The 20,914-nt window shown below is 30.2% G+C and overlaps 1 protein-coding gene across 1 annotated transcript; it reads right to left on the bottom strand.

The window, feature by feature from the left end:
- Positions 1–10,556: 10,556 nt before the first annotated feature.
- LOC137809768 (transcription factor bHLH162-like) lies at positions 10,557–11,691 on the bottom strand. The gene is made up of 3 exons (XM_068610852.1): positions 11,480–11,691; positions 11,043–11,369; positions 10,557–10,825 (listed from the first exon to the last, which is right to left on the bottom strand). The coding sequence occupies exons 1-3, from the start codon at positions 11,597–11,599 to the stop codon at positions 10,757–10,759; spliced, it is 516 nt and encodes a 171-aa protein (XP_068466953.1). The 5' UTR covers positions 11,600–11,691; the 3' UTR covers positions 10,557–10,756.
- Positions 11,692–20,914: the final 9,223 nt, after the last annotated feature.

The following is a 20,914-nucleotide window of genomic DNA, read 5'->3' as shown; positions in this document are numbered from 1 at the left end:
GTCATTAATTTATAACAAAGAAAAATGTGGAGTGTGTCCTTAACTGTACCCAAGTGAGTGAGGTGAAAAGAAGATAAATGATAACTAAAACAATTTTTTTGCACAATGTCTGAAAAATGTAGCATAGTTGATGATGTTTAGTTATATAACTTAATACAGCGTAAAGATAATTAATTATGATACGATTATGTAACATAATAATAATAATAATTAAAATAAATAATATAATATTAATGGTTTTATTATTATTAATAAACTAGTAGTAATTATTTAAATAAACTAAATTTAATATTTAATTAAATTAATTTATAATAATATTAAAAATAGTTATTTTATAAATATATCAATTTCTATTTTTAATTTATTATATAATCAAATAATTCATATTTTTCTTTCTTTGGTTTTACTTTTCATTTTTTCTCAATATCAAGAAATAATACTTTTTTTTCCTTTTCTATTTTTTCACTCATCAATTTAAATTACAGATGCAAAGCGGATCAACCTACTAGTCTGTCCTCATCTAGGCAGGACGGATTAATTTTTGAGTCCCTAAACTTGTTCATCTTTATTTTTAGTACTTTTAGAAAAGAATTTCATGGTTTTAGTTTATTTTTTGTACTTTTAAAAATGAATCTCACATTTTTAGAATTAAAATTGGTGGTGATCAATGTTTTATATCAAATTTTATTTACATTAATTTTTTTATAAATCATTTGATTCATTACAAGTATTGTTGATATTTACTTTATTTTGTTAGACATTAAACCTTCATTTACTAGAATATAGAGTTTGATTCAATTTAATTGCTCTTCCTTACAATTTTATTGTCAAAAAAATAATATTAATGACTACAATCAAGTAAATAGATAAAAACACAAAAAAATAAAAAAATAACAAAAATCATAGAAAGTCAATGACATCAAATAATACCTTGTTTTTTTAATAGTCATGTTAAACTTAAGTGGTTTTGATTCATTTCAACATCATATATAAGGCATTAGACATTAACTCCAATACGTTTAATTTCTATTTTTCCTTTTAACTTTTAGTATGATATTGCTCAATTTCCAACTCCAACTTTGGAAATAGTATTCTTATAAAGTTTCTTCGAAAAACTCTCAATCCTACATCATGCTTGTATAATATCTATAAGTCAACTTTTCAAATTGGTGTTGGTAGCTCATAAGTTGTTATGATAAATTCACCATTTAAAGATTGATCTTAGCTACCCTTAACTTATTTTTGTGGTTGAGTTTTGTATATACTTTGCACATAAGGCGACGCACAACTACAATATATACTTCATCTAAATATTTTGAGTATAACTTTTACCATCATGAACAACCCAACCATTCATTTTAACAAGATTAGACATTTATCTTTGTTTAAAACTTATGTGAACTCAAATAATTTCATAGATCCTTGAGTTATTTATAAGAGGGATATATACGTTTAAGATTTGTATCTTACATAATATTATCATTGAATAATGTTGATAAGTTATGATCATAATAAAACTTATAAAATAAAATTAAATATATGATCTTTTACAATAGAGATGATGTTAAAAGAATTTCGATATTACTTTATTAATTATTAAAAACAATGCAAAGTAATAAGTATAACAATTAAGACACTTCTCTTTAATTAAGCGGTTTGCATGAAAGCTTGCCCTTTATCGATACACGCGAATAAAATTAGAAAAATAAGCCAAAATTAGTCATGTAAAAGCTATTGAAGCCTATATATAAGCTGGTGAGATGAAAGTGGCATAAATGGGTAAAATTGATTGTTGCAATTTTGATAATCAGAATCTGAACAGGTTGACTTCCGATATTGCTGTGGGAATGTAATCAAAGTTATCCAAAGACTAAGTTAATGAAGGGAAGCATAATAAAAAGAAATCAGTGACACAAAATTTTAGGCTAAAACCTTCACGTGAAGCAATCAATGTTATTTTTGTAGATGTATTGTTTAATCTTCTCAAGTAAACACATTACACTTGGAATGCATTGAATCAATTCAGGTTGATCCCTAAGCTATTTGTAAACTAGAGAATTGAAAAGTTGGACTAGCCCAAATGTTTGCATGGGCTGATTCTTCCTGGGCCTATTGTTTGCAATTACTCACGCAAGGATTCTGCTTCCGGTATCTCATTTTTCTTTTGCATTTTTATGGATGTGGGAAAACTCAAAATTACACCTGGGTTTCGTCTTCCTCTTCTGTGTTTTCACATTTCTGGTTTTGTGTGAAATGTCTTGTATTATTCAATCTCAAACGATTTATTATTATGTAATCTAGAAGTTTATCTTGGATTACGTTGTTCCAATAAGACTTTCATATTCACAATCCATAATTTCTTTTTTTCCAATTTTTTGTTCAAAATTTTGATCATATGTAATTAAAGAGTGTATTCTATTATATTGTTTTAAATGGTAAACTAATAATGTTATTGTAAAAAGTAGTTGATGTGAATCTTAAGAAAGTGAAGTTTACGCTTAATTCAATTCAACCTCTATAAGTTGAGAGGTTTGTACTACTAAAGATAATGTCAACTCTTCAACATGCTTTTCATGCTAAAGATTAGACATCTCAAATGTGAGATTAAAGAGAAATCTCTCACTAGATATTACCGGACAAAATCATTATTAGATTTAATTAGACTTAATTACAGGAATATAATCACTATTAATGAGTCTATAATTAGACTTAATTATAGGAATATAATCACTATTAATGGGTCTATAATTAGTCTTAATTACATATGTTATGTTAGAAAAAGAATCTGTACGGTTCTAATGCTATGGTTATATATATGTATCATTGCTATAGATGAAAGACAGATTGAATAAAACAGAAAATATTCTTTCATGGTATCAGAGCACAAAACTCTGATACCCGACAAACACAAAGCACAACCATGGCAGATGCACCAGAAAAGAATAATGCCAACAAAGCAGAGCACGAAGGAGGAGGTGCTAAGAAGACCTACTCGCCATATGATCTCAACGCGAGTGACAATCCCGGAAACATAATCACGCAAGTCCAATTGCGCGGAGAACATTACGACGAATGGGCAAGAGCAGTAAAGATTTCGCTTCGTGCCCGGAGAAAATGAGGCTTCATTGATGGAACACATATCCAACCAGAGGATGAGGCACCCGACCTTGAAGATTGGTGGACCGTGCAGTCCATGATTGTCTCTTGGATTCTAAACACCATTGAACCAAGCTTACGATCCACAGTAGCATATGCTGAGACTGCACATAACTTGTGGGAAGACATTAAAGAAAGATTCTCGGTCGTGAATGGACCTAGAATTCAACAACTAAGGTCGGACTTGTCGAGATGCAAGCAGGAGGGAATGGTGGTGGCAACTTACTTTGGAAAATTGAAGGTCCTTTGGGATGAGCTTGCTAACCGTGACAAAATTCTATCTTGTACGTGTGGTGGATGCAAGTGTGGGATTGGTGCTCAGTTGGAAAAACAAAGGGAGGAGGAGAAGGTTCATCAACTCCTTATGGGGTTGGATGACGCAAGCTATGGGACAGTAAGATCAAACATTCTGGCCTCATACCCATTGCCGTCTCTGAACCGCGTATATGCTATGTTGGTACAAGAAGAAAGAGTGAGAATGATGGCCAAATCAACGGAAGAAAGGGGATTGGTCGTGGGTCTCACGATGCAGGCCAACTACAAAAAAAAAGGGTGTGGAGATATGGTAGAAAAATTAATGACGTGCAGTCATTGCGGTAAAAATGGTCACGACATGAAGGGATGCTTCCAATTGATCGGATATCCCGAATGGTGGGGTGACAGACCAAAAAGTGAAGGCAAATGGAACGGCAGGGGACGCCAAGGGATGCGAAACAAAGGTAACCCGACACGTGCAAATGTGGCACACGCTAGTGGAAGCAACAGTCAAGCCAACAATACGACAAGAAACTTGAGATGGCAGGTCTGACCAATGAACAATGGAAGGTACTGGTTGATATGATCAGCAAACAAAAATCAAATGAATCAGAGAAAATGACTGGTAAGAGCATTTGGGATTTGTGGATTATTGACAGTGGGGCATCAAACCATATGACCGGGTCACTGGAAAATTTGAGTGAAAAGGAAACTATACAAGGGTGCCCCGTAGGGTTACCCGATGGTGAACGTGTTCTAGCTTGCGAACAGGGAACATTGACTCTTGAAGAAGGACTTGAATTGAAAAATGTCCTTTATGTTCCCAAATTAAAATGCAATTTACTTTCAGTACCTCAATTGACGGATGAAGAAAATTGTGTTGTAACATTTACTGATAAATTGTGTATTATACAGGATCGCACTTCGAGGACGCTGATTGGAGCAGGTGAACGGAAAGATGGGCTTTATTGGTATCGTGGGGTACGGATGACTCAAGCATGTCATGTCAAGATGGAAAATCAACTAGCACTTTGGCACCAAAGATTAGGACATCCGTCATTTAAGATTGTGCAAATGCTTCCTGATATAAGTGGGAAATGTACTCGTGATGAGTTGAATAAAGTTTGTGATGTTTGTGAAAAATCGAAACAAACGAGAGATAAGTTTTTCTTAAGTGCGCATCAAGCTTTGAATATTTTTGATTTAATTCATTGTGACTTATGGGGTCCTTATAAAACTCTTTCATCCTGTGGTGCTTCATATTTTTTGACAATTGTGGATGATTGTTCACGGGCAGTTTGGATCTATTTGTTAAAAGAAAAAACAGAGGTATCAGTGACTCTAAAAAAAAATTTCACACTCGTTGAGAGGCAATACAACAAATGTGTTAAAATGGTTCTCTCTGACAATGGAACCGAATTCATGTGTCTAAAACAATATTTCATTCAACAAGGTATCCTTCACCAAACTTCCTGTGTCGGGACCCCGCAACAAAATGGACGCGTCGAACGCAAGCATCGGCATATTCTGAATGTTGCTCGGTCATTACGGTTTCAAGGCAATCTTCCCATTAAATTTTGGGGGGAATGCGTTTTGACTGCAGGCTACTTAATCAATCTCACACCATCCTCCATTCTAAAAGGAAAAACCCCTTATGAAGTGATCCATGGATGTGTACCCAGTTACGCGCACTTACGAGTATTTGGTTCTTTATGTTATGCTCATAATCAAAATAGACAGCGGGATAAATTTGATAGTCGTAGCCGAAAATGTGTGTTTGTCGGGTATCCATATGGCCAAAAAGGATGGAAATTATTTGATTTGGAAACAGAAACTTTCTTTGTCTCTCGAGATGTACATTTTTTCGAAAATAAATTTCCATATTTTGAAGCCAAAAAGATGGACACTGCACCACCATTGCAAAACCCAATTATTGCCAACTCTTTAGAAACTGGAACGGACCCACATTTTCTTCATGAAGTTGCCTCCTCAAACCTAGATGAATGCATCGTCAACCAACCCATTGCATCTCCCATCCCAGCCAAGGAGGATGCTACCCTCACAGATGACTTCGACCACACTATCAACGACTCCGATCCGTGTATAGAAGCCTCGACGCTACCCGCGGATCCACCGCCGCGTCTGACGGAGACGGCACCGTCGATTTCTTCACCACCGCTGACGACCGCGGTTCCCCTTGGGCGAAGGCATCGCGCGAAGCTGCCTTCCGTACGGTTACGCGATTTTGTCGCAGCCACCACGATACCGTCAAGCTCCTCTGTTCCGTCACCTCCTTCAACAGAATCCTCAGGTGTTTCGTATCCTATACATGATTTTGTGAATTGTGATTTCTTTTCTAAACATCATCAAAGTTTTCTTGCCTCTTTACACACCGAGCAGGAACCCCTGTTCTTTTCTCAAGCGGTCCGAGAACCCCGGTGGCGTGATGCTATGGCACAGGAGATTCATGCTCTCGAACTCAATGACACCTAGAAACTCACCGCTCTCCTCCTGGAAAGAAGGCACTTGGGTGTAAATGGATTTATAAAATCAAATACAACTCGGATGGAACAATTGAAAGATTCAAGGCTCGATTGGTAGTTCTTGGCAATCATCAAGTGGAGGGTTTGGATTACAACGAGACGTTTTCTCCTGTCGTAAAGACGGTAACCATTCGCACAACTCTAGCAGTAGCAGCCGCAAAAGATTGGGAGCTTCATCAGATGGACGTTCACAATGCGTTTCTCCATGGTGATCGTGATGATGAAGTTTATATGAAACTCCCTCCTGGCTTCCAAGAATCTCAACCAGGGGCAGTGTGCAAGCTTCAAAAGTCTCTATATGGCCTCCGACAGGCCCCTAGGTGTTGGTTTGCTAAACTATCTTCTTCTCTCACTCGTTACGGCTTCCAACAATCCCCGAAGGATCATTCCCTGTTTACTCTCAATAATAATGACATACAGTTGGTTGTGCTAGTCTACGTTGATGATCTTGTGATTGCAGGGAATAATGGTACTGCCATCCAATGTTTTAAAGGCTACTTAAATCAATGCTTTCATATGAAAGATTTAGGCTGCCTCAAGTACTTCCTGGGGGTTGAAGTTGCTCGCTCCCCCAACGGAATCTTCATTTGTCAGAGAAAATATGCCTTAGATATCATTACTGAAGTTAGATTGTTGGGTGCGAAGCCCGCCACTACACCATGTGAAGAAAATCACAAATTGAGCTCCGCTATTGGTTCTTTTCTTTCTGACCCGGCTACTTATCGTAGACTTGTTGGGAGGTTAATTTATCTGTGTTTCACTCGACCTGACCTTGCCTACAGTGTCCAAGCTTTATCTCAATTTATGCAAAATCCACGCTCCGAGCATTGGCAAGCTGCTCTTCGTGTTGTTCGATATTTAAAGGGGCATCCTGGACAAGGAATACTCCTACCTCGAGAGAACAACTTACAACTCTTTGGGTGGTGTGATTCTGATTGGGCAAGTTGTCCACTGAGACGGAAATCTCTCACCGGATGGTTTATTCAACTCGGCACTTCCCCAATCTCTTGGAAAACCCAGAAACAACAAACGGTTTCTGCCTCCTCTGCTGAGGCTGAATATCGATCAATGGCTAAGACCACCCGAGAATTAAAGTGGATTAAAGACATTCTCGCTTCTCTACATGTTCCTCATCCTGACCCAATTCGTCTTTATTGTGATAGTCAAGCAGCACTTCACATTGCTAAAAACCCGGTCTTCCACGAACGCATCAAACACATTGAAGTTGACTGCTACCTTGTTCGAGATGAAATCATTCACAAGCGCCTTCTTCCATCCTATGTGCCCACACATACACAACTAGCTGACCTTTTCACCAAAGCTCTCGGTGCTAAAAAGTTTGGAGCCATCTTGGTCAAGTTGGGCATTCAAGACTTATATGCTCCAACTTGAGGGGATATTACCGGACAAAATCATTATTAGACTTAATTAGACTTAATTACAGGAATATAATCACTATTAATGAGTATATAATTAGACTTAATTATAGGAATATAATCACTATTAATGGGTCTATAATTAGTCTTAATTACATATGTTATGTTAGAAAAAGAATCTGTACGGTTCTGTACGGTTCTAATGCTATGGTTATATATATGTATCATTGCTATAGATGAAAGACAGATTGAATAAAACAGAAAATATTCTTTCACTAGACGAGGTCCAACAATCTTGATTAGGATATATTTTAATAAAAAAGTGAAATTTAAGTTTAATTCAACCTTACACAATTGACTTATAAGTTGAGGTCTTTTTTTTTCTTCTTGAATGTTATGTTAGAAAATTATGTAAATTATTTTTGTAATGTGACTCATATGAAATAGATGTTGGACTTTGGATTTGAATATGATTTAATAAAATAAAAGATTCATTGGTTAATGTGAGAAGTTATATATATATTTTTTATATTACCTAATGAAACCCTAATCTATGGAGATTGAGAAAGAATAAAAATAGAGTTTTGTCTCTGCAAAAAAGGTTGTCTCACTGTTGGTCATCAATAAAGGGAGTGACAAGAACATAATTGGCAAGAGATAGATTGAGAAAATGAGATTAAAGAAAATGCTCACATAGGGACTTCCATGGATCAAGATAAGTGTATATCTCTATTATAATTGAATATGATGAGTGAGAATCATAGTTTGTAAGATCGTTAAGATGATGATGTGCATGATTGTTTATTACTATAAGTTTTTTATTTTACTTGTTAGGCTTTACAAATAAGTTGATGTAAGATCTTCAACAAACTAAATAAATTTTTCAATCGTGAAAAATAGCATTTACTTCCCAACAACTAAATATGCTTTTAGAAGAAATTGCTGCCACACATTCTAATGGTTCTCATACTTCATAAGTTTATGATGTTCAACTTAAGATAACCTATATGTGTAACAAAAAAATTGAAAAATATTACAATGTACATGGTTATCATGTGAGACAATGTATTAATCCCATGAAGATGTGGATTATCAACTCTAGAGTCACATATCATATGATCTTTGGTCCCACGGATTTCTGTCATCCAACTTCACTGTGTAGGAATTGTCTTGCTATAGGAGCAACACATCAGATGCACCATCAAATCAGGAAATAAAAACAAATTTTCATATTGACCAATCTAAAAATGAAAAAATGTATTATGAATTATAAAAATACATAACTTATATTGTTGGTTTTAATCTTATAATATTTATATTATTTGTTTATTTTTTGACAAAATTAAAGTTTTAATTCTCTCTAATTCCAGAACCATGATTTTATTTTATTTATTTGGTTTTAATTTTAGTCTTCAAATTTTATAATACTTGTGATTTTGAAACAAGTTAAGAATACTTATGATTTTGAAACAAATTTTTAACTTTGTATACATTTATTTTTATATTTTAATTAACTAATGCTCACAATAACAATTCATCTAGTTGGCTGAAACATTTGTTTCCTTCTAATTTGTAACTCAATGATAAAACCAATTTTCTTATTTAAGCTTAAGTAGTTTTTATCTTCTTTACAAGTTCAAGGGCCTTGGAAAAATCCAGAAATAGAAAGTTGGAATTTGAAGTGTTCAGTGCGTTTTGTCTACTATATTGAAGTTGTTGGATATGAGATTTGAAAAAAAAACTAGGGTATAAATAGTCAAGTGTCGAGTTTTTATGGCAACTGCTATTAAAGACGTTGTCTATGAATACAAGTCCTAGAATAGTGTCTCTGTCTTTTGTTTGTTAAATTTGTTTCACTGTAATACCTTGTGAAGCTATCTTCAATATTAGTAATTGCAGAGTTTGTAATCTTTATAGGAACCTGTTGTTTGGAGAAGTTGAATGAGTGTCATAAACAAAGTATTGTTATTCTTGATGATTTATATATTTAATAATCGTTAATGTGCTAGATCATTAAGATCTTATTTAGAAATTTAAGCGTGAAAATTGCTTTTGTTATGCAAGAAATTTATTATGGAATTGGAAAAATAAATATATCAAAATAATTAGAAAAACATACATTTCTTTATGACGGTTAAGGTTAAAATATTATTGGAAGTGTTATTCTTTATGTCAGTATAACATTGGTATCATAAGTAACTTATGTTATAACAGCTAAAATTTCATCTATTATATAAAGTCTCACTTTCTATAACGGGTAGAAAATAACGTGATGACAGATATGAATGTTTTTTCTGTGACAATTTTTATAAATCTGACATCCAAATTAGAGTTTTTATGACAGTTCATACAATTATAAATCTAAACTTTCTATATCTGTATCTATGATGATTCAAGAGCTGATATAAAATGTTAATTTTAATCGTTATTAAAAGTTTTTTCTGCATTAGTGAGACTAAAAAAACCACTTCTATATTTGTGTATTTTTCTTGATTAAATCTTAAAAACTAAAAATATTTTAGAAAAAAATGAATTCTCATGTCATTGTTTCAGATATTTTGTATTGTAGTTCACACATTTTCAATGCTCAAATGACCATTTGCATTGATTTTTTCCTCGCAATGCTAAAAGACTTATTTGCGCTAATTTCTATATTTTTATTCATGTTGGATTTTCTTGAGACCAATTTAATTTTGTCGATAAGTAAAACATAGGAACCATGTGACCTTAATGAAAAATATTTACTATGACTGAACACACAAGGGAAAATATATGTTTATACATGTCTAGGGTTGACCTATTATACATTATACAGATTAAAATTAATATGAACACATATATAAACTAAAATGGTAAGAAATCTATAAAAAACAAAACTGTAGTCATATATAGTAAATGTTTCCTATTGTAAATGTTTCCATCAATAATTTATCTACTTGAATTGATAAAACAGTGAGATTTTTTTAACAGATGCTACATTTTCCAGAAGAAAAATTTGGCATGCAAAAACCCTCTAACTGGTTTAATATCAGAAAGATAGCTGGATAAAAAACACTGATTCATGAATTAATATGCATACATATATCTTCTCTGGATTCATTACTGTGAACGACCATTCCTTCGTCATTCGCCTTTTTTTTTTTCTCTTTCCCAAACATACTCAGTGTTCTTCGAATCACATCGAACATTAAACAAACAAAACGAGTAAAATTCTAACTATAAAACAAACAAAACAACCTTTGTCATCAGATTTTGCAACATCAATATACACACATACAAGCGTACGTGCTGTGTGCCCAACAGAGACGCATAAACTGAATCTTAATATTGAAAGCAAACAAGACAGCGATTGTGAATGTGCTTACTAGGTAAAACAATGGTATCCTATTCAAATAATTCAATTTAGATTTCCACCAACAACTAATGCTACCGTCCATTGACATAATTCTTCAGTTTCTCCGATATCCTAAAAGCTCCATTGGCAGATTCATCTACCTGAAAAATGCAAACAAGTTGCATGTTTAATGTAGCATAATTTTGATGAATTGAAATATAAGTAAAATTTAGCTAATTCACCTTATTAAATGGTATTCTTACAAAAAAACTCTTTAGTTAATTTAAATGTAAGTTCAATCTTGAATATGATAAATGATTGTTTAGAAAATACAATTTTTGAATAGGGCAGAGGGGTTATGGAGAATTCATAGCTCACCTGACAGTGTATTGTATGGAAAACTGCATTTTCAACAACTGTATAACTGGCATTAACTATGTCTGATCCTTCTTCTTGAAGAATACGAATGGTCTCATTGAAAATGAATTGGCAATCCAACCCAGTTACTAGAACAACCTCCAAGGTTGAACCCATTTGTTGGATCTTAAATTCTGAAGATTTCACCCCCATATTCATGCTATCATTTCTTGACCTTTCAATGTCTGTTAGGTTGCTTTTTTTCTCCTTCATTTTCTCCAACTTAATCTGTAAATTCTTTATGTAGTCTGTGGCTTCACCTATCTGATCTGGCCGTGAAATTCTCTCCTGCAAAGATTCAAATGAAATTGAGACGTTTGTGAGCATATAGGAGCATTTGGTTGTGTAATTAAGCAGTGAAGGGGAGAGATTTATGAAGAGAAAAAAGAGGGTCATACCCTTGAGCTTTGATGAGGCAGTACTGAGTTGAGCTTGGAGAAAAGATCCTTCATTTGGCTTCTTCTATCCCTCTCAACGAATTTTCTATCACTTTTTGATGAACTAGGGTTGTTCTCCATGAATATGTCCCTTAAGGATGCAACAACCTCTAGAGCTAAGAATACTCATGATTTCATGAAGCTAAAGGCACTACCAGATAAGGGTTGCAACGTACTTTGGAGTTTCTAGTGACTTTAAGAAAAGCAAATTACAATGATTAGATGCTACTGTTAAAGGTTCTGTGATATGGGATGTGGTGGGGCTACTATTTTGTCGTATTTTAGGTTTAAGCTATTTGTCTTTTGATGTTTCTACTTAATAGGTGTATATATATTTCCTTTGGATTTCTCTATTTATTAAACACTAGTTTAACTCTAGATATAAATGCCTTAATCAAAATCAAGATTTGTTAATATTCATTCTCGATAATATTAAGGAAATTAATATACAAACATAGCAACAATATATACGAGTATAACTTATTAAATAATAAACTAATTCATTTTTAGTACTAGATATTTTAGGTTTATACATTTAAGATTTCATTAAAATGTGATCTTTAATTATAATGAAAAATGAAATTACTTAATTATAATCTATATACTTAAAGTGAGCTATTTGTGAATTCTTTTAATTTGACTTGTTAATTACTTATTTATTTATTTTTTAAATTAACAAAGTCAACCTATGTTGAATTAGGTTTGATTGTTTAAATGGGCTAAACCCAATTTTAATAGTACATTGATGGAGAATTTTAGGAGATAATTAAATATCGTAAAGAACTTAAAATATTTGATCATAAAATAGGTTCATTTGGTGAGTAAATTGAAAAGAAATAATAGTTTTTATTTAAATTTCATCTTAAAAATATAATAATTCAGATTTTTTTTTAATACCTTTCCTCTTTTTATTTTATTTTATTTTATCTATGTTGTTTCTTGTCTTACACTATTCTTAGTATGCATCATTAAGATATTGTCACTAGGTTGAGACTCAAATGTCATCGACTTGGCCAGTGTCGAGACATTAACAACTTGACATTGTTATTTTGATTGATTCTGATAATAATTTTTTTATATTGATGTTGATAGCGGTTATTTTTCAATTGATATTAATAAGATTTTTCTTTCTTAATATCAAAAGTGTTTTCTAAATTACCTCAAACATTAATTTCTTTCATTTTCATTACATTAAGTAGAGTTGTTTTTAGTTATTTCTTGATAATTGTTAAGCAAAATTAGTTTTTGTCAATACTAGACAATGTTTTCTTTACCAATATTGAGAGTGTTACTTTCTGTTGATGTTAACTAATTCTTTTATTGAAAATGAGACTAGTTATTGAACAATCAAGTAAAAAAAATTCCAGTCGAAATTAATAGGGATTATTTTTAATTTATATAATTTTGAATTATTTTTCCATCAAGGTTAAGGTTATTTTCATTAAATTATTTTCCACACTATAAAAAATCATTAAATAAAAATTTATTTTAGAGATAAAAAATAAGTAGTTACTATATTGACAAAATTAAATAATATTTTAGAGACTAAAAAAATTATTATTATCTAAAATACTTTTTATTATTAATAAAATTTATAAACTAGTTTCTAAATTGGTATCTAATTACTTATTAAGGTTTTAACTACAAACTTCATAATATAAAGTAATTGGTTCTTGCAAATGTGTTTTAGCTTTTATAGCATGTTAAATTTCAATGAGAAAAAAATTATTACCAATTATTAGTAAATTAATCAATGTTTTTTATTTTAAACTTCAATGATTTAAGATAAAAATAAAATAAAAAGTTGAAGTTAATTAGGGGTGACAGATAAACTCGTTCTTATAAGTATTCTCTAAACTTGTCTCAATTTTAATGAAATTTTTTCATAATGATTCAGTATAGGTATGAGTATGGATAATACTCTATTTTTTTAAAAATTGGATATAAGTATAATGATGAACATATCGTCCTCATCCGCATATCCATCCCATCCTCATGTTCATCTCGTTTTATATTATTAAAACACTTATATTTTAGGTAACCAAAATGATTTATCTTACTTAGTTTTGATCTTTAGATTTTGTTTTATTAAAAAGAAATATTCTTTTCCTCTTTTATTTTGCAAATTTTCATTTTTTCTCTCAACTATTCTACTTATTCAATATCCACAAAATTTAACTCAAATCTTCATGGTAGTACTTTCTCGCTTATCAAAATCTTGTTTACACAATTTTTTTATTTGTGTAGTTTCATTTAAATAATGTATTGCATTTAAGAAACACAAACTTCAATTTCATTAATTCAAATAGTTTCTTCTTTTTTAAATATTTTTATTAAATTCTAAAGTTTGTAGCTAAATTTTTTATAGTTAATTAGATATTAATTTTAGAAATTATTTATTAATAATCAAAATTATTTTAAATACCAATAATTTTTTTAGTCTCTAAGATAATATCTAATTTAGTTAATATAATAATTAATTATTTTTTATCTCTAAATTATTCTCTATTTAATGATTTTATTGTAGTGTTATTATTGAAAATCTCATTTTTCTAACAACACAACAACTATAAAACTAACAACAATTATAAAACTATTGTTAAAGAAGATTTTTAGTTATTACTAATACTTTCCCTGTGTCCAAATATTGCTATAAAGAAGATTTTGTTTAGATATCTTAATTAATGTTTTCAACTTAATCATAAAATAACTAGAAATATTACTTTGTATATCAACTCGATGGAAAAATATTAGGTTAATGCTAAATAGAAATGAAAAATATTTAAAACACATCTGGTTGTACATACTCTCCCATTAATAGAAATTTATTAAAAATAAAATAAAAATTTAAAACTAGCTTTTTATTACAATAATTCTTTCTTCTAAAATCATAATATTCAATAAATTTTAACCCATAGAAAAATATATAATTGTTGGTTCTCATCCTATATACTTTATTCATATTAATATCTGTGTGTCATAAAAGTGACATTAATTCTTTTTAGACAATGTTTGTTTTCTTATTATTTTAATTAAAAAACAAAAATGTCACCAGTAAGTAGAGTGAGCTCATCCTGTTCCGTTACAATTTGAACCCTCAACAACCAAAAGTTTCCACAGTAAGTTCTTTGCACTCTCCATTACTATTTCCACCACCCACTCCTCCATCTCCAACTTCACACATATAATCCCTATGATCTAAGCATCATTATGATATAAAGTGTAACAACGTAATCATCAAAATCACTTTAATTAAAGATGTTCATCCTCAAGACTTTTTTGCACCTCTTCAACAACCACACTATTGCAAAAATTAAACTTACAAAGAGTAAAAACCCAATATCTCATTAAATTTATAAATAAAAATCAAGGTAGAAAAGGGATGAAGAATGTTTTCACTTCCTCTCAAGTAAAAGGGATGATATCTTAATTCAAGGTAGAAAATTCTTCTACGTTAATTTTTTTTTGAAAAAAAACTTACCTTTGGTCTAAAAGAGATGAATTTCGAATATGTAACTTCTTCAATATACCAAATTCTTAAAATATATCGAAAAAAAAAACACTTTAAGATTTTGAAGAAAATAATATCATAGTTAATTTGATTAATGTTTAATAAGATGAGAAAAGGGAATAGAGTATCGATTATTTAATGATCAAAATTTAAATTTGAAACCAATTAAATAAGAGACACAACACTAATAGTTTCCAATCATTGACAATTCATCTGAAACCAAAATACTAAGCATAACAATAGGTCAAATTTAAGATATGCAAGTTTGAGAAATGGAGTGACTTCCACCTAATGATTACAAATAATTTACATTCGTGATTGTTGTTTAAATTCATCTAAACTTTGACCAGGTAATACCCGATTTGATTAAGTATAGATATGAATATTGATAAATAATAAAATTTTAATTAGATATAAAAATGAAGATAAGTATCTATATATTTATTTGTTCCACTCATTCTAATTTAAATTACTAAATCATCATTTATTAGATAATCTAAAAGACTTATTTGTATTATTATTTTACTTTTAGTTTCATCTTATTTAAAAAAAAAATCATTACTCTATTTATTTTCTCTCTCAATGATTAACTATTTGATATTCATCAACTTCACTATATCTCTAAAGTATTTTTCATCTCATCATAACCTCGATTATTTAGTGTTATTTGTTTCAAAACATTTCATTTCATTGAATTTTTTTCTAGAACATATTTGATCATTTCTACTCCTTGTTAATATTTTTATTATCTATTTTTGTCCTATGAAAATGTTTAACTTTCAATTTTATTTTTTAATTATTTAATTAATAAGTAGAATAATATAGGATTGGTAAGATATCCTCTATTCAACACAAACAAGAATAAGACACAAATTTTATACTTAATAAGAAAAAGTATATACAATTTTTTTACTTAAAAAATGAAAATATATACATAAACTCACGCTACTCGTATTCCTCCGTATTTCAAGTATTCAAGATGTGTGCGTAAAACAATAACACATAAATGACAAGCACTTAACATGTGTTTCGATCAAGGCAAACATGAAACATATTATTTTGCCATTTATTTTAAACGTGGAAGAACTAAAACGTTGAAATAGTGAACCAAGCAAAGGAAATCAATTATGAAGAGTCACTACCTATTATCAAAGAGGCATAATCTATTATCAAAAGAGACATAGTCGATTAACTAGATTACATAATCGATTATTATGACCCATAATCAATTATATAGTTGGTTTCAAAGCATAATCAGTTATGCATCTCACATAATCAAATTATAACAGTATGGTGTAGATAGAACATAATGAGAGATAGACATAAAAAAATACATGCAACTTGCTAGAGATAGAAACGTCATTTATTGAAAGATGTTCCACTAGTGTTATGCTCCGGATTAGGTGTGAAATATTGTGAACTAACACTACAAGAAAATCATGGAATAGAAACCAATTTTTAGAAACCAAAATAATTAGTTACAATAGAAACTAAAATAGAGACCATTTTAGAAACTAAAAACAAAATTGGTTTCTAAATTAGTTTATATTATTTTCTATTATTGTTAAATAGTTTCTAAATTGGTATCTAATTAGCAACTAAGGTTTTAACTACCAATTATTTAGTTTCTAAATTTGGTAGCAAAAACCTTGGTTGCTAATTAGATACCAATTTAGAAACTATTTAACAATAATAAAAAATAATAGAAACTAATTTAGAAACCAAATTTCTTTTTAATTTCTAAAATGGTCTCTAATTTAGTTACTATTGCAACTAATTATTTTGGTATCTAAAAATGAGTTTCTATTTCATGATTTTCTTGTAGTGTAGTAGTAGACCAAAATAAATAAAATTAAAATATATAAATTAAATGCAACACCTAACACTTATGCTAAAATTATCATTTATAGGTAGATATGTGTGGATATTTAATGATATTATTTAAAAATCCATTTTTAATTATTCTCTTAATTGATTACCCTTTATGATATTTATTTTATTGATAACATTTCTCAACTTACTTTCTTTTACCACTTCTCCAAATTTCATGCTTTTATTTTAAATAAAAAGTACATTTAATAATACTTTTCATACAAAAAAATTGTATAAAAGTATAAAAAATAATCTATAAATGTTCTTTAAATTTAAGAATTTAATTGTAATTTTTGCCAAAATTAGAATGAAAATTGCATAAAAAAATCTACACACAAGATTTTTTTGAATTCAAGTCTGTTCATACTGAATAAAACTTCATTGTACTAAAATGAAAATACATAGGAGTTTATACAAATTTTGAGTTCAAGTCAAGTTTATATAAATGGTTTCACAAATTTATGGTGATATTTAGGAGTTGTAGTAATGATTAAATATTGTGAAGTCAATGTTAATAAAAGTTTTGAGATGTTTTATTAAAGAATTGATCAAAAATTTGATGACTTTCATATTGTTGTTTTTTCCACCTAATTATTTTAATTTAACTCTGTTTTTACACCTAATTATTTTAATTTAACTATGTTTCCATTATAATGTATTGTATGGTTATATATTTAATATCATTATGGCGTTGAACTTTTATAACAATTTTAGTTGATTTTTTACAAAACTTACAATTTTACTTATATCTTTTACAATTATTTCTATGTGAATATTTTACGATTATCAATTACATTCATCACATCACTTATAAATATTCCTAATTTTCTTTCATTTTCATTCACTTTCCATTCTCTTTCTCTTGATCCAAATAATCGGATTTTTCACTTTCTTCCCCATCTCTTCAAATCCAAACAAATTACAAAAATCTTATTCAACTTTTTGACCCAAAAGAAAAGAAAAAAGTGGGGTATTCTCAAAGTTATAGTGTAACTTTTTTTGGGGGGGTGTTTGTGAAGATTTTGCATGCAGAAGTGCACGCATCTCATGATATCCCCATGTGAATGAGAAGGAACGGTCTTTATATAAAAGTGGCTTTACTCACTCCAAAAACAACATTGGAAAACGACTCTTCGCAGAATTGGAATGTTATGTTGTTGATTTCAAACACAAGAGGCCATTTATTGCTACTCACTTTTGCCTCTTTAACTTTCATCATTCCTTGTTTTTAGCATATGGCTAGATAAGAAACATTACTACAAACATCATCCCAACTAATAATTCAATTACCTTTCTGGATTTTTTTCAATCCTTTCACATCTCATTTTCTTCACTTTAATAAGCCACAAAGGTCTTATATTCAGCTCCAATAATTATTGGATACTAAAAAAGAACACTACCACTTTATATCCACTACTTTTTTACCTTTTTCTCTCTTATTTTTTATAATTAAAAATATTTTTTTTTTAATTATTACATTGTCTTATCACCAGTTGTCAAGTAATTGTTTTAAAATACATGGGTGTCAAAATATTGCTTTTTCTAAAAAACATATTTATTTTCTTCTCTTATCACCAAGATCCAATATATCTTGAAAAGGGTTCTTAACCTTGGGCCCGTTGAAGGTCCATTGAAGATCTAGGGGTTTAACAACTTCTTTCGGATTCATTGTTATTTTAATTGTGGTGGTTTCTTCTACACATTCATAATTTCTTGTGACATTCCATATTTTTTTAAATATCAAAAGTATTTTTTTTATTGATGTTTTTATATTTTGGAATGAGTAATTCAGAAAAAAATTATATTACAGAATCGGAAAGATATTTTTAAATTAAGAATATTTTTTGAATTCTATAATTCATAATAATTTTTTTTTAAATTACATTCAGAAATGAAATCTGGATATTTATGAATTATAGAATTTGAAAATAGAATTTGAAATGTATTTCTAAATCCAAAAATAATTTTTAAATTTTTTAATTCATAATATTTTAAAAAATATATATTTTAGACTGTAGAATTCAGAGAAATACATTTCGAGTTCTACAAGTTGAGAGGTGTAAATTGAAGAAAAAAAAATTGAATTGTAAAATTCAAAATGTAATTTTTTTAAGAATAAAATAATCTTTTAATTTAATTTATAGAATGTGAGAAGAAGTTATGGAGTTGTAAGAAGAAAAAACCTTTAATTGTAATCAGAATCTGAACACAAGAATTCTTTTTATGTGATTTGGTTACTGAAATAAATGGATGACAAAAAAAATTGAGTTGGGATGTGTACCGCCCTGGTAGTCGGAAGTGATGACGTGACATCCAGCTACAGTATAGGCGTGTTGACAAGGCGCCAGGTTGGCAGAAGGGAAGGAAGTCGGGGGGCTCGTGAAGTCGCCAGTTATTAAGTTGGCGTGTTCCGATCTCCAGCATCCCAGAATCGGCGATCACCGGGTTAAAGATGAAGTCGCCAGATGTAAACTCAGGCGACCTAGTGATTGGAGATCGCCAGAGCAAGCACATCGCCAGAGATGAAGGTGGTGCAGATTATGAAGGCGGCCGACGAGACCACAGGGAAGGTGTACGAAGGCACCCTAACTCGCCAATTCCAGTAGAGATCGCACTCCCAAGTTAGCTATGTACTGGGCAGCACCATGCATAAATAACTTAGCCAAAAAGAGAGTCAGAAGCAGCGCCCAAGCCAAGGAGGCTCCAGATGAAGGCACGTGTACGACTGGATGCGAGCCACGTGTCCAAGTCTGTAACTGTCAGGAGAGAGAAAGTAACCAGGTATATAAGAGTTCTCAACGAACTTTCTGAGGTACGCGCGTTCAGATTATACTCTTTACGCTTGCGAGTTATAGAGCACACTGTGAGAGAGAATTTGCACGGTTCCTGTTCTCTTAGTATTTGGTGATTCGGTCACTGACTTGGGCGTTGGAGTGCGATCGGCCGCAGCGGCGCCGCTCTGTTCCTTTGCAGGTTCTTGAGGTGGATCTCGAAGAAGAACGGAAGTTTGAAGCGGTGCGCACGACGATCCTTTGACGAGGCAGTTTCCAGCGTTCCGGTCAACAGGCAGGATCAGGATGGGATCAAGTAATAGCATGTCTAATATGGTATTCTATATGTGATTTTCAAGGTTGAAGTTGAAACTCCAAGTTCTAGCTTCATCATAAACTCATTTCATGAAAAAAAAAGTTATAAAGTGGTCCTAAACAATGGTTTCTACAAATCTACGAGTCTCATTTTAGATTTTAAATTTAAAATAAAAGTATTTAATAATATAATTACGTGTTATAAAAAGTAATCAAGATTATACATATGATGATTGGACTCACCTAATAATTTATCCACTTAACATGACTTTTCTAAGTTCCAAACATGTGTTAATCCACTTTTTTTTTAAACATTCTTTCCAGTTGAATGCATCGTTAATAAATTATTCAAATTTAGTTCTGTACAGAAGTTTTATATTTTATGTGCATATCTATCACATTCTTTTATTTACATTATAAAATAGTCGAAAATTAACTACAACTTGTAAATTTAAATAACACCTAACTGAAATAGTTCGTCAAATTATAATTATTGAATCAAAATATCTATTAATAAATGTAAAGTTAAATAACTAAATATTAAAAGTCTTATTGTATCCTGATTATTAATTTAATTATATCTTAAAAGTAATTATTTTATTCAATATTTTAACAAAATTAAGATATGAGATAAAATTATATATATATATATTTTTATTTTTATTTTTTTTCTTTCTTATTTTGGAAAGAAACATGTGTTTTATTTAATTACAATCTTTATTTTCTTTATCTTGTTACTTTATTTATATAATTTACACTACAATAAATTTATTAAATAACAACTAAATTTAGAGACAAAAATAATTAATTATTATTAATAAAAATTTATAAAATGATTTCTAAGTTGGTATCTAAATTTGTTACTAAGGTTTTAGCTACTAAAATATTAATAGATAAAACTTGGTAGTTAATGGTTAGATACCAATT

The sequence above is a fragment of the Phaseolus vulgaris genome, chromosome 2 (assembly GCF_000499845.2).
Source record: "Phaseolus vulgaris cultivar G19833 chromosome 2, P. vulgaris v2.0, whole genome shotgun sequence".
Classification (NCBI taxonomy): domain Eukaryota; kingdom Viridiplantae; phylum Streptophyta; class Magnoliopsida; order Fabales; family Fabaceae; genus Phaseolus; species Phaseolus vulgaris.
Note: the sequence above shows the minus strand (reverse complement) of the source record. Positions and strands in the feature narration are given on the sequence as shown.